The sequence below is a fragment of the Coffea arabica genome, chromosome 4e, assembly GCF_036785885.1.
Source record: "Coffea arabica cultivar ET-39 chromosome 4e, Coffea Arabica ET-39 HiFi, whole genome shotgun sequence".
In the NCBI taxonomy this organism is placed as follows: domain Eukaryota; kingdom Viridiplantae; phylum Streptophyta; class Magnoliopsida; order Gentianales; family Rubiaceae; genus Coffea; species Coffea arabica.
In genome coordinates this window covers 6692859-6706744 of record NC_092317.1, presented here as the reverse complement: position 1 = coordinate 6706744, position 13886 = coordinate 6692859, and the positions used below count along the sequence as shown (strand labels likewise).

The following is a 13886-nucleotide window of genomic DNA, read 5'->3' as shown; positions in this document are numbered from 1 at the left end:
AATATTGTTTACTCCCTATTTTGGGAACCCATTTGGTGTGGTAGGTGGGCTGATTCACATTACTAATATATTTATATATATAGTATGTTATCTTGTGAATACGAGAAACCAATATATTGATCAATTTGGAGATGGTCTGCTTAATCGATTCTTATGTTTGATCGACTAAAAAGTCTTTTCATATACAATGTGTTTTTAAATTCAGACCGTTAAATGAATCGAATGACTTGTGATTTATTATTCAAATCGATTCAACCGGCTTAATAGGGCTATAGACATTGAGTTTGTTTGGAAAAGAGTTTATTTGGATGATTTATTTGAGATATTTACTGTAGTATTTTTGTGATGTGATGTATGTGAGATAAAAAGGTGGTTGGGAAGATAAAAAGGTGATTGGAATTTGTGAGGCAAATTTTTTTTTTCTAAATTTCCTTTGTCCAAACAGACTCATTGTTTACAATGCATTGACGATGGCACACATAATCATACAGTATTATCATTCATGCCAATGGATGTTGATGCAAGTGAAAGGAGTTTGCATCACTTAATCATGAGATCTCGAGTTTGAAATTTATTGGGAGAGCTTTCTCCTACAAAGGATCCAACCCGGCTCGAACAGAATTAGTTGCAGACCGTAAAATGAATGCGAACGCATGTGGATTATACCTAAAAAAAATAGTATTATCATTCATGTCTTTGCAAGCCTAATGTAATGCATGGGATTCATCAATAGTAGGTACTATAGTGAAAGTTTGGCTGTGCTATTTTATACGAATTGGAACAATAAATTGAGTTCAAAGGACATTTGTGTAGGTGCGGTTGACAGACAAAATTCAATCCCCGGCATTCATTTCAAAATGGAATGGTACAATCTACACATGGACTTGCATTCCTGGGTACATTATTGTTTGGAAGGTATTGGGTAGTTGGCCAAGAATCATGATAATTGATAAGGGGAGGACCATTCAAGAAAAGGCATTGCATGCGTTCAAACTTCAAGTGGTGAGTGAGTTAGGTGAACTCAAATCTTCCGCATTAACATTTAAAACCAACTACTTGAATTGGAGTTCTGCATTTTTTTTTCACGTTATCAAACCAAACTTTTATTAGTACCAGTAATTAGCAGGGCCATGCCCGAAGCGACGATATACTCGGAACTCCAACAAACGGAAAGCATCCGTTACTGGTCATTCCCTTCTATTGTTGGAAGGTTTTCTCCTGCAAATTAGTCATGGGCTTCCTTCAACTTCAAGTCGTGTCCTCCATCTCCAGTAACTCCAGCTGTTTTTTTCATTTTCGTTTTTTGAGTAAAGTTCTCCTCTTTGAGTCCCTATGCGCGGCGAACTATACAAGCGCACATACTAACATTTATTGATTCTCCGATTACAGGTGCAAATGAGTCGACTTTAATCAAATAACTCACGAGTTTGCTCTTGCATTAATCAAATTCGAGCTTGAATTTGAACAGTTTGAAAAACTGCTTGATGAGTCAAATTTGAACCTAATATGTGAAGTTCAAGAATTTGTCGCGTTCAATCGAGCTTAAAACACACATATTAGTATAAAATGTCTATTTTGTCCCTCATTTAAAATTATATAAATTAAAAATTTTTAAACTTGATTAGACTCCACTAAACTTGATTGAGTTCAAATTAAACCCGATTGGGTTTGATTTGTACTAGCTCATAATTTGCGTTTCTGGCACGACCCTGCTAAAGTGGTATGGTGAAATTTGGTTGACAACATGGCAAATGCAGAACTACGATATGAGAGGTTGGATTTAATGCCCAAGATTCGAATATGCATATTTCAAGAACCATGCTAAGCACTTTATTTTTTTCTTTTTTTCTACGTCATGTTACAGCACCTCATCCCTCATTATATTTCTGTTCTGAAGAAACAAACAATCATGATTTTTCCTGCCTAAGGTCCCTCAAATGCTCAACTAAAGCATCCAAATCTTTACTCGAGCTTCCTCCATTTTGGACTGCTCTGGAGGCAGCATCCCGCATCTCTACAACTTTAGCCCTCTTAGGCTGACCACCCAAACTCACCGATTCCACAAAAACCTGAGCCAATTTGGTCGAGTCCGGAACCACCTTCGGTCCACCCAAACATGCTGGAATTGCTAAACCAAGCTCATCAACCAATAGTCCAGCATTTGCAAATTGGTCAGCACCCATTGGCCACGTAAGCAAGACCACCCCAGTAGCTACACCTTCCAACACTGAATTCCACCCACAGTGCGTCAAGAAAGCACCTACTGCTCTGTGTTTGAGGATTGCCACCTGTGGAGCCCAGCCTCTGATTATCAACCCCTTCCCAGCCACACGATCTTCATACTCCATAGGCAATAATGCACTGTTCTGATCAACACTCGACACTTGGCCTTTATTCTGGGGTGCTTCCCTCGCGCACCATATGAAATGGACTCCACTGCACTCGAGTGCAGCCGCCAGGGCATCCGTTTGCTGACTCGTCAATACAGCACGACTCCCGAAGCACACGTAGACAACTGAGTCATCCGCCTTGTCATCAAGCCAGGTCATCACCTCGTCGAGTGGGACCGCACTGGACCCACCACGGTTCGACAATGCTGACGTGTCACCCGCAGTAGCAGTAGAAGAAGAAGATAAGACTAACGGCCCCATCGCCCAAACCTCATCGTGACGAATTTCCGTTTTCACCAGATTTATGTAAGTATCTTCCAGTTCCCTGAAGGAATTGATAATTATGCCCCAACTTCTTGCATTGGACAAGAAATTATCCCTGAAGAATTCCCAGTTGGGCTCTCCTGGTTTCGATTCAGTGATAATTTGGGCGACTTGCCAGAGAGGATACGCCGGTGAATTTGGAAGATTGGGGAAGGAAATCATAGAATCTTCATTCATGGAGCTGATTTTTTCCGACAGGTTATGCCACAGATGGTGCAAGATTAAAGCATGATGGGCACCCGATGGCCAAAATACGACGCGGGGCACGCCGAGCTGAGCTGCAAGGTGATGGGTCCAACCTAGGAAGAAATCAGATATGATAGCAACTGGGGGTGATTGCTGGGACTGGAACCACTCAAGGACGGGGTCGCGGAGTTGGGTAGTCGCCCGAAGTTGAGTAGCGAGGTTGACGCCTGAGGAATTAACGAGTTCTGGCAAAGAGAGAACCAAGGGCTGTATAGAAGTGGAAGGATGAGTAGAGAGGAGGGGATCAAGCAGGGCAAGATTAGGTAGTGTGACTAAAATGGTGATGGTTAAGCCCTTGGTGAGGAGCAAGTTGGCCAAATCAAGAAGGGGGATAATATGGCCTGCGGTAGGATATGGAAAGAGGAGAACATGGGGGCTTTGGTTCGGTGAGATGGACATCTCCCTCTTGAAGCTTAGCTTAGTAATTGCAGTATTGTGCCGATTTGGGTTAAATGATCTGGATGCGTTGAGGTCGCTCCGGAGACGACAAATAGATATCCTTTAGGTATCTTTCTTTTTTGGGGCGGAAGAAGAGGACAACTTGTAGGCTTCATGATCCAGTCTCAACAATTAACGTCAGGCCTTACGCTCTACGAGAGCACACGGCATTGATAACTCCGGTGGTTGCGTGTAACTTTGTCAAGGGATAAAGAGCACCCCTGTTTTCCTTTTCCTTTTTTTTTTTTGGATTTAGAAAAAGGGATAGGGTGTATTGGGATTTACATAAAAATTTTTTATTTGCATCACATTTATATTTTTAAATATATCTTTTATGTTTTTAATAACTTTTTTGTTTCATATACATTGAATATATTTTCAATAAACTCTTGTCCAAACACAAACACAGTCGATATTTCTTCATCATGGCCAAAGTTTTTTGACCTTTGTTTTGTCTTTGTTGTTTTTATATCAATATACGATAAAAAAAAAAATGCTCATTTCGTCCCATTGTTATATCATGTTTTCACTTTATTAATATTTCAAAATAAGATTCATCATTTCAAATTTAACACTTACTATTAACTTTTGTCATTTGAAAAAATAACTTTTTAAAATCCCAATACACATTTATCTTTAGAATATTTGAATTCAAAAGGTACATATATAAACTCATGAATATCGTTCAATCTAAACATAATGATTATCATGTGTTCCATAAAAGTTGCATTACAAGAAAAAAAATGACTCTATTATTGGGCCGGAGGATCACAAAGCTGGTGCTGGTTCATAATGATTATAAGAACAATGTGAAGGTTTTTTTTTTTTTCAAATTTTTGTTTTATATATATATATATATATATATATATATATACCGTGACAACTCGGGTCAATATTAGAGTGACCATTTATCTATCCTCGAGTCCTTTCCAGAGCTGGTCTCAACAACATTTACAACATAAATCAGTTGACATGAAATCACTAGTTCACTACACTATTCCAGTGACATCTTATTCGAGAATCAGTAATGAACACCCCTAAAGGCTTCATCCAACACATTACATAAATCCAAAGGGCAACAATTAGATATTACAAAAGCAGCTTGAAATGTGATGCCCATTTTTGCCAAAAGATCAGGACTTCCATTAGCTTCAGGGTAAACGTGATTCACTTTAATTTGTTGGAATTGAATCAGGAGAAACCTGCAATCCAGTAAGGCAAAAGTCTGTATGCTTCATGAGAAGTTGTCAACCGTAGCAACTGGTATGTATGTAGACTGACCCCAGATTGCTACTCGTAATTCTGTGGCAACATCATAGAAACTGAAGAGACTAGAAGAGCATCTCCCCTTACCAGGAATGAGTCATGCAATGCAGCAATGCATTAGTAACAGCATCTTGGAACAGATAATTTTCTTTGAAAGGGAAATTAAGCAGTTCAAGTAAGGTCCTGTCTGCAATTGAAGATAACAAAGATATGCCGTACCTGTTGAAACTGTGAGACCTAGCCCGTGTGGATCACAACAGCTCCTTACACCAAAAATTGAATAGCAATGCACCTGCTTTCATGTACAAAGGTGCTTAGGCCTTCATGAATGTTAGGAAATCAATCTTTGAATAACTTCGTGCATAAGCACTATCCTTCAGAAAAATTTGCCCCACAACAAAAGGCAATCTCTCTACTGGATACAACATAGCTATTCCCACCATATCTTGGAAAAGGGATACCACTACAAAGGCGATGGAGAACATCATTTCCTCTTTCCCGTGCCTATGTCAGGGCAAACAACACCTATCCTAGACGTGGCCAAGAAAGTACTTAGCTGTGGCAGTAAAAGGGATCTAGCCATGTAGGGTTCTGATGTTGCAACGCAAAGAGAAATATTCAAACAGCACAACAAAATCGGACAGGATGGCTAGTTTGGATAGTGATTCTTCATATCCCTCTTCTAAGTTCTAATACAGTTATAACAGAACAAATCATGAAAACCATGGGTTCAGGCAGAGTTGTAAAGTTTGTTCAAGTCACATTTAGAGGAATTGTTCAATAAGCTGAAACTTCATAGGGATTTTCATGACATGGTCTTGATATTCGTATGGATATTGCTCTTGTTCCTCAGGATTTCATCTAGTCTCAAATGGTTCATGCTTGAGAAACTTTGACTGTTGCAAAGATTTCACGAAGGCCGAAGCATGTCAATACTTAAAAGCAGCAGGTTGGTTTTGAATTATTGATCTGTTACAGCCATGCAATTTTTGAGTGGATAGCTTTTTATGGTTCCAACAGAAATGTCTAACTGGCATCTTCAATTGCTGATAGGGCTTCTCCTACTTGAACTATATGTAAAGTAGGAGTGAAAGACAGATGTCTATTTCTGTATATATATACATATATATATATATTCTGTTACTATCTGCATTGCTGCTTTGCTTGATGTCTCTTTAGTTTCTGCAAATTTTTCAGCAGAATTATAATTTGCAACTGGGGTCACCCCAAATTCCAGATGCTACAATTGATAAAACTTTTCAGACACATACCACCTTTTGCGTTACTGATAAGGATACAAAGGCAGAAAAAAGAAGAAGCTAAAACACCATTTCATGTCTAAAACTGGTACTGAGAGTTGCTACTCTATCCTTGGTTACATGGTATAAAAAACAGAACAATAATATATCCTTCTACGTATTTGTCCCCTAGATTAGCTAAACAAAACTGGGTTAGTTGTGTGTGTATAGATGATGCACATAGCCAATCTATGGCATATTGTTACACTGACACTAGTATTCCTCAATGCAAAGGCTCACGATTATTAATTGGGGATCTGTGACGAGGACCTCCATCTCCTCGGTAGTCTTTATTCATCAAATTTACAATCTGACTTGCAGCCTTCAGCAGTTTTTCAGAGTCAAGATTCTGAAATGAATCTTGATCTTGATCTGATTTCTTTGAAACTGAACTTTTAGATACTGATGAGCATTTTGAGCTGCAACTAATTGAGTCAGTTGCACATTCTTGGGAGCAGAGTTGGTCAGGTTTAGGGAGATCACTTGGCCTTGTCACTGCAGTCTCTGAGCTTGCTTCATTCTTGGAATTGGCCTTCAAATGTCTTCTGTCATACTGCAAAGACGTTCATGTGAAAAAGAAGACGAGCATCGTTCGTAGATATAAAGAACACAAAACCATGGATAATTTTATACTGCACGATGGAAGGATTGAAACCTGGTTATAAGATTGTGTTAAAGAACGCTCAGCCGACTTCTTTAAGTTTTTGCTCCTGTCATTTCTTCCTGCAGATAACAAGACAGCTACTTCAGCTGAATATAGGTAACTCTTTTTAGCTCTACATGCATCTTGTATACTACTTGGTGCATAGATAAGCAGTCATGTGATGCCTTTATTGTTGTTTTTTGTATGTTTTGCTTTGTAAGATTGAGGCACACACAGTGGCAGTGACAATCAAGACATCCATTTCTACCCCTTAGTTTCATTCAAGAAAGCAATTAAGTATATAAGATCCATTCATGAGTTTACAAGGAAATAAAGAGGCTGGAGATAACCTTTATCATTTCATAAGTGCAACAAGAATTATCTTGCGAAGGAGAAGAAAAAATTCATTAATTTGAGAAGGGGTTAAAATTCTATTGGCAAATACATACAAGTATACTTTCATTTCCTATCGGTACTGCATCTACTAATTTGTCAACAAAATTGCAACATGAGGGGGATAAAAGGCAAAATTTCCCTATCCTCAGTATCTTCAGTATCCTCAGTTATTCCTAGGTGGATGCGTTTTTGCCATATGATAATCGGCATTGAGAGCCATAAAACCACCCATGTTAACCTTCAAATGATGATTGACACTTCTACTACTCAATTTACTTTGCATGCTCAACTTCCCCTTCCATGTATGCTTACTATTTCCAACGGAACTTGCACCTGAAATCTTTGAAGCTTCTTCACTGGTCTTCTTGGTTTCCTCTTTCTTCACTTCATTACTCAATCCCTTTATCTCAAGCATCATTTTTCTTCCTCCAAATTTACCACTAGTATCTGCAGCAACTCTGGGACCAGCGTTGTAAATTTCCTGAAAAAGATTATGATAGAATCCTAAGTTCAACAAGTTCCAAACCCAAATTTTCTTGTAGACAATTAAACAAGTAACCAAATTTGGACATAAAACAATTTCTAGTATAATAATTACCTTTGCATTGTGCATTTCTTTTCCTCCTGGCGGCATAATTCCATTTCCAGCCTCAGCTTCAACTTTCTTGAAACCTATAAAGTGCCAAAAAAAAGTGAAAAAAAATGCGTAAACTTTCTTGTGCAAGAGAACTTGATAAATGGAAATTAGATTAATGAAGGACAAGGAGGAAAAATACCTTCATCACTATTTGCATCACAAGCCTTCGTGGCTAGCAGAAGGACCATGATTGCAAGCACAAAATGCCTGAAACTTGTTGACACCATTTCTTGTTTCTTTTCTAGCTTTTTGGATGTTGTCGTTGAGCAAAAAGAACGGAGAGGAAGCATGTGAAAGAACTCTGGCTTTATAGACAGTCCGAAGTCCAAACCAAGTCAAAGATAAGGTTCCAACAAGCACCTTTTTTTTTTTATTCGTGGTTAAAAAACAATGTAGTTACTCAGAGGAACCAGTGCTTAGGGAAACTCAAATTTATAAGCTAAAGACTGTAGTATCCAAAGTTACAGTTAAAAGGTTGAATATGGTTCTCTTTGTTGAGTCACAATATTAGATGAAAGACCTGTGAAATGGAAGATACGGGTGTTTTGGGCCTGTCTGCCGCCATGCATGCATGACAAAGATTGTTCTTGGTGGCCAAGAATCTTCTTTTATTTCCCCTTTTTTTCAGTTAAATTTTAATTTGATTGAATACAGCTAAAGACTCTCATTATCAAAAGCAAATAATTAAATTTTTTTTTTTTTTTTGTGGAGTATTAGTGTGGTAACAAGAGTATCACAACTAACATAGAGTGACAACTAAATTACAGTATGACAAATAGGAATAACATAATTTTGAACTACAACTCGCAACAAATAAGACACCAATAAAACGGTCCAATGAAAGTTTCCGTAGAATTCTCATGATTATAACAAGGAGAAGTTGGTAAATATCTTGTAACACATCCATGGGAAATGAGGGTTTAAGTTGTTAAAGAATATTTGTTATTTGTACAGCAATTGAAAGACCTATAGAAATTTACTTCAACCATCACTCCATGGAATAAAGCAATCCATGTGTACAACATAAGTGGAAGGGTTATTTTAAGGGCATTAGTTTTAGAGGTGGCCACCGTTTAAGTTTGAACTAGAATCGGATCGAAGTTTATTTGGCGGTTTATTGAACAGGAATTGAAATTGGGTTTTAGAAATTGGAACCGGAACCATAACTGTGACTAAAGATTTAAGTTCAAATTTACCAAAATTTTAAATTGGAATCGAAACTAACGGTTTACAATCGGTTCAAATCATCTAAAAAAAACATTTGCTACTTAAATCTATTTAGCCAATTTAGAGTTTAATATCAATAATCAGCATCTAATACTAGCAATTCCAATTCTAACCCGACAACCCATTGTCCCATTTCATTAGTAAATTTATACTTCATATCTAATTTAAATCCAAGACCAATCTAATCTCATCAACAATGAGATACTTTTTCACAAATTTTGCATCATCTTTTCTTTTTCCTTGCACTAGATAATACAATAAAAAAATTTTTTAACATTCATTGTCCTATTTTCTTAGAATAAATTTATAACAACAAGTTTTTAAACATAACTAAAAGGATTGGAACCATAATCAGAAGAAATCGAAACCATAACCGGAATCGGAGGTTCAAGAACCATAACCCTAACCATCTCTATAAGGGCCGATTTAGATTACACCTTTCAAAAAAATTGGAATCATCGGTTCTTAATCCGTGCGAATGTCTACTTAGCATACTAAAATCACTCGTAACCCCATATATAATATGCACACTTTTAATTTTTGTCTTCTTTCTATTTATACACTTTCCCAACTTAATGCTATTTTTTGAAAATATTATCGCTTACACTCTATTTTAACAAATGTCAATTGAACACTTGATTTTAAGTGAAAGCCCTCTACCCCGAATTAAAAAAAGAAGGAAAATAAGGAAAAATCTATCCAAGTACAAATGCCCTGTTCAAATGATTCACATTATATATTGACCAAAAAAATTCACACTATACCGTTTCTGTTATAGAATAGAACATGAATCTCTAAAGAATTCTTTATTTTTCTCATACAAGAAAACCGAATTAAATATTGAAATTCCTCCTTTGACTGCAGAATACACTAGCATGATAGTTACCATTATTCAAATACTAGTAAAAACAAAAACCTGGTGATTGGGAACTCTGCATTTAACAGAGTAATTACGAAGATCGAAACGTTGAAGAACATGCATGGGCAGGCAGGTGGTAAACTAAAATGCATCGAATCACTAGCCACATGATGATTATTATTAAGTACTACTAATTAACTACTATCATCTAAAACAACAGTTTTAACTTTACAGTTATGTTTACGAACACGAGGGCGAGCTCTCCAACTTTAAATCAGTGGGTGGCCCTTGATTTTTGTGTCATTTTTCAAGTTTCAACTCAAACTCGTCTGCCTGCGATGTCCACTGGTCTGGACACGTTATGCCGGAATCCCTTATTTTCACACTTCCATCAACATAGGAAATTGTGGGCACATCACCGGAGAATTTGTCTTGCGTAAAATTTTAATGTTAGAGTAATCTCGGTGTTAATTATCAAATTTACTCTTTCAATTAACTTTTCTAGTCTCTGTAGATGCCAAAATATTTCACCAAAAAGATATAGGTGAGAAATTTCATATAATCAATGTGTGTGGGAAAGGCAATTTATACATATAAGAATAAGTATAAAAGAAGAGGAACAATCAACGATATAATATCAATAATACCATAATAACAAATCTATCAAACTTTCATTCTTTTCAACTTATGACTAGAATAGGGACTCCCTACAGGACTTGGTAAATAAGTTTTATATTCGCGAGAAATTTTCTAAAAAATATTTATTTTTAAATAATAAAACAACCATAACTTGATTCCAATAAAGTTATTAAAACCTTAACTTGATTAAAATACAACTAAATAATAATTTAGTAATTTCTGATCCTTGATTTGATACGCCAATAGTCTTGGATTACAATTGGCACATGATGGTAATATGAGAAAAAATTTGGTATGACATTAAAATTGTGACCGTGGTAAATCATCAGTCTTGTCCTATGGTTAGTTAGCCACAATGTGAATAAACATTGAGGATTTTTTTGGAAGCAAAAAATGTAAAAGTAGCACTTTTGTTTTCTAATTTTCTCTCACGCAATGAAGTCAAAATCAAAGGTTTCCAAGTATTGGAAAGGACAAAAGTAAGAATATATAAATCACATCCGGTGCAAAGTGCCATGCTCATTCGTCGGTTCACACAAATCTAAACCGCAAGAAAACACTTTCGGTCCTTTTCCAAATTGTGGTTGAGTAACCAAAACTTGAATAATCGACATTAAGAAATTTGCTCTCGATAGAAATGTTTTAACTTTTAATTGGTGGCTTTTGATCTTTTGAAGGCAAAAATGTGAAAAGAACACTTTTGTTTTTATATTTTCTCCCATGCAACAAAGATAGTGAAATCTCCAAGTTATAAATAGGACTACAATAAGAAAATTTGGCTCCCCTCCGGTCAAAGTACATGTAATTTGTCGTTTCATTATAGTCTAAACACAAGAATCACTATGTTTTTCCTTAGTTTTTTATTTTTTAGAAATTTAGTTCCATATGTCACTAGATTTCAAGTTCCAAGTATGACTGATTTTGACTAAAACAGGGGTAAGCAAGTATTCCTTTTTCGTTTTCAAATGTTTAACTATTGAGAAGTGAGAATTGCTTTTCCGTTAAAGAGACAAGAGAATGGGGATTAGCATGAACTTACTGGCGGTGGCTGTGTGCTTTTCCTTGGTTTAACTTTCAAAGTATCAACTGTCTAAGGATTTGTACCCCCCTCAGTACGGAAAGCAAAGCTTTTTATGGTTTTGCCATTGTTAGTTTGTATCCACATTTTAAGGCACATGGAGCTAGCGAGTTGATCAATGTTGCTTTTGGTTTTTTAGAGATTTTTTGTTTTCAAACTTAGGGTTTCAAGAAAAGGGACTGTTTGTTTGCCTTTTCTAGACATCATCACATGAAAGCCACCCACAGGCATCAACCTTGGTATTCAAGAAAACGTTTTCCATCAAAATGTGTATATTGTTGAATCATGCATGAATGCTCATCTTGCAGATATTAGCTTCAATGACTTTTCTTTCTTTCTTTTTTTTTGGACTTTTTTCTAATAGGGAAGAGTAGGATTTAAGATGTGAGGAGGAGGAAGAAAGGGAAATTGAATTTAAAATCTTTATGTTTGAGGGGACTCAACCTTAATCGATCATTAAATCAAAGTCTCATCAGCTTCAATGACTAGTGTTTATAAACCAGAAAAAAAAAAAAAGACAAAGGGTTAGACAATTGGTACTACTACTTCCTTGGAGGCCGAACAGGTGCCTTTTGCTATATATGTAGTTATTTGAGTGGAATCAGAAATTCAGAGGATAAGATAAAATTCTCCAAAGATCTCTCCTTTAACCTTTTTGTTATTACTTGCAAAATAGACTGTGTATGACATCTCTACTTTGCGAATTTTTATTTCAAGTCTGCTAAGTTTTAACAGTTAAGACATGGGATACTTCCAGGAGTCATGTAATGCTGGCAGGAAGCAAGTATTTTTGTCAGTCAGCTTTGAATTAATTAATAACCTCAGCTGATTTAAAGAATCTGCTCCAGTTTGAAGTTTGAACCCTGTGGTTATGGTCAAACTAGCAATGACTTTTTGTAGTCATAAGACTCTTTCCACAAAAAGAAGTTAATGGGAACGTGGAGTGTCTAAAGAAAGCCATGTCAATGGGTTTGGTTTTCCAAAAATGTCTCGACTTTTACAGTCACAACAACGTTTTATTGCTCTTTCGCATGAATCTTTTTCTTTTGACAAATCTTTTAGAATGAAGCGAGGTTTCCAGGTTGGCTGGAGGACAGAAACCTTGAGAAAGGGGTAGCAGGAGATTGAGACACAGCCACATGTTTAGAACAAAGAGTTTTACTGTAGATTGTTGAATGGGTTTGATTGTAAAGTTGTTTAAACCTTGAGAAGTGGCCATTGAGGTTAAAGCATCATGAGTTTTTGCCAATCCAACGCCCATGCATTATATTTTGTACTTCAGAAAAAGCCGCGCTTTAGTGCATGGATAAACTTTATAGGGCGTGAATTGGAGTGTTTTACTGGAGAAACATTACTCAGGAGCCAGGACTACAACGAGAGTTCTGTCTATCCTACGGCTGATTGTATTACTGAATGTCAATTAGTAGTTTGTATCTTGCACAGGCACTCATTCAATCTATACATTGTTCTTTTGCCTTCGGGCTTCAATCTTTGATCGTTCTTTTTCTAAATTATTTTGTTCTTAGAAATAGAATTACATCAACTAACTACGAATGAAATACAAAAGGAAAGATAAAGACAGAGTAATTATTATAGTATTTTTTGTGATGTGATATATATGAGATAAAAAGATAATTGAAAATATAAAAAGTTTGATTGGATAATATATTTATGATGCAAGCGGAATATATATATATTTTAAAAAAAACTATCCAAACACAGATAGTGGCCTCAGCAGTGACCAAAATTAATCATCAATGCACTTGTCCACATAGATCTTGGGATTTAATTAATATAGGGAGGGAAATAAAGAAAAAAGGGTTTACAAATTGTTAAGTGAAGATTGTGTCGCCCATTTTTAGTAGATAGATTTGAAAGCACAAGTTGGTAGTTTAATTCAATTATAAATCATCTCAACAATTATAAATTGAGTCAAGTTTGAGTACCTTTATCGTTCTTCTTCGTTTTTTTTAAATAAATAATGAGTTGGTAATTGAATTTCAAACTATAAATCGTCTCAATACAAAAGAGAAAAAAATGATTCACAAATTGTTAAGTAAAGATTATTTCACCCATTTTGAGTAGATAAATTTGAGAGCACAAGTTGGTGGTTTAATTCAAATTATAAATCATCTCAACAATTATAATTGAGTCGAGTTTGAACATCTTTTTCATTTTTTTTATAAACAATGAGTTGGGATTCTAATTATTATCAATAATTGTGACAAAGTCAAGTTTGAATGTCAATTTTGTCTACCTTTTCTTAAACTCATTTAGCATAGCGATCCTAAAAATGTAAATTCCAGAAATGGTGGGAAAAAGATAAACAAGGGGAAGAAAGAGGGAAAAAAAGGGATATTTTCAAAAATAGCCAAGAATGAAGCTCCCATTTGTTAAATTCTCAAAAGTTTATTGTGCCGCGGAAAAATCCAAATTTCCCCTCAC

The 13886-nt window shown here is 36.0% G+C and overlaps 2 protein-coding genes across 2 annotated transcripts; both read right to left on the bottom strand.

The window, feature by feature from the left end:
* Nucleotides 1-1907: 1907 nt before the first annotated feature.
* Nucleotides 1908-3359, bottom strand: LOC113740561 (flavonol 3-O-glucosyltransferase UGT89B1). Its single transcript, XM_027268107.2, has one exon. It carries the CDS (start codon nucleotides 3357-3359, stop codon nucleotides 1908-1910), a length of 1452 nt encoding a protein of 483 aa, XP_027123908.2.
* Nucleotides 3360-7088: 3729 nt separating this feature from the next.
* LOC113740626 (uncharacterized) lies at nucleotides 7089-7896 on the bottom strand. The gene is made up of 3 exons (XM_027268171.2): nucleotides 7778-7896; nucleotides 7600-7673; nucleotides 7089-7482 (listed from the first exon to the last, which is right to left on the bottom strand). The coding sequence occupies exons 1-3, from the start codon at nucleotides 7863-7865 to the stop codon at nucleotides 7165-7167; spliced, it is 480 nt and encodes a 159-aa protein (XP_027123972.2). The 5' UTR covers nucleotides 7866-7896; the 3' UTR covers nucleotides 7089-7164.
* Nucleotides 7897-13886: the final 5990 nt, after the last annotated feature.

Excerpts from the sequence above, each read along its gene's own strand:
- LOC113740561 (XM_027268107.2), bottom strand. The coding sequence starts at position 3,359 with ATGTCCATCTCACCGAACCAAAGCCCCCATGTTCTCCTCTTTCCATAT.
- LOC113740626 (XM_027268171.2), bottom strand. The coding sequence starts at position 7,865 with ATGGTGTCAACAAGTTTCAGGCATTTTGTGCTTGCAATCATGGTCCTT. Across the intron at positions 7,674-7,777 it reads TGATGCAAATAGTGATGAAG|GTTTCAAGAAAGTTGAAGCT; the intron begins GTATTTTTCCTC and ends GGCACTTTATAG. Across the intron at positions 7,483-7,599 it reads AAGAAATGCACAATGCAAAG|GAAATTTACAACGCTGGTCC; the intron begins GTAATTATTATA and ends AATCTTTTTCAG.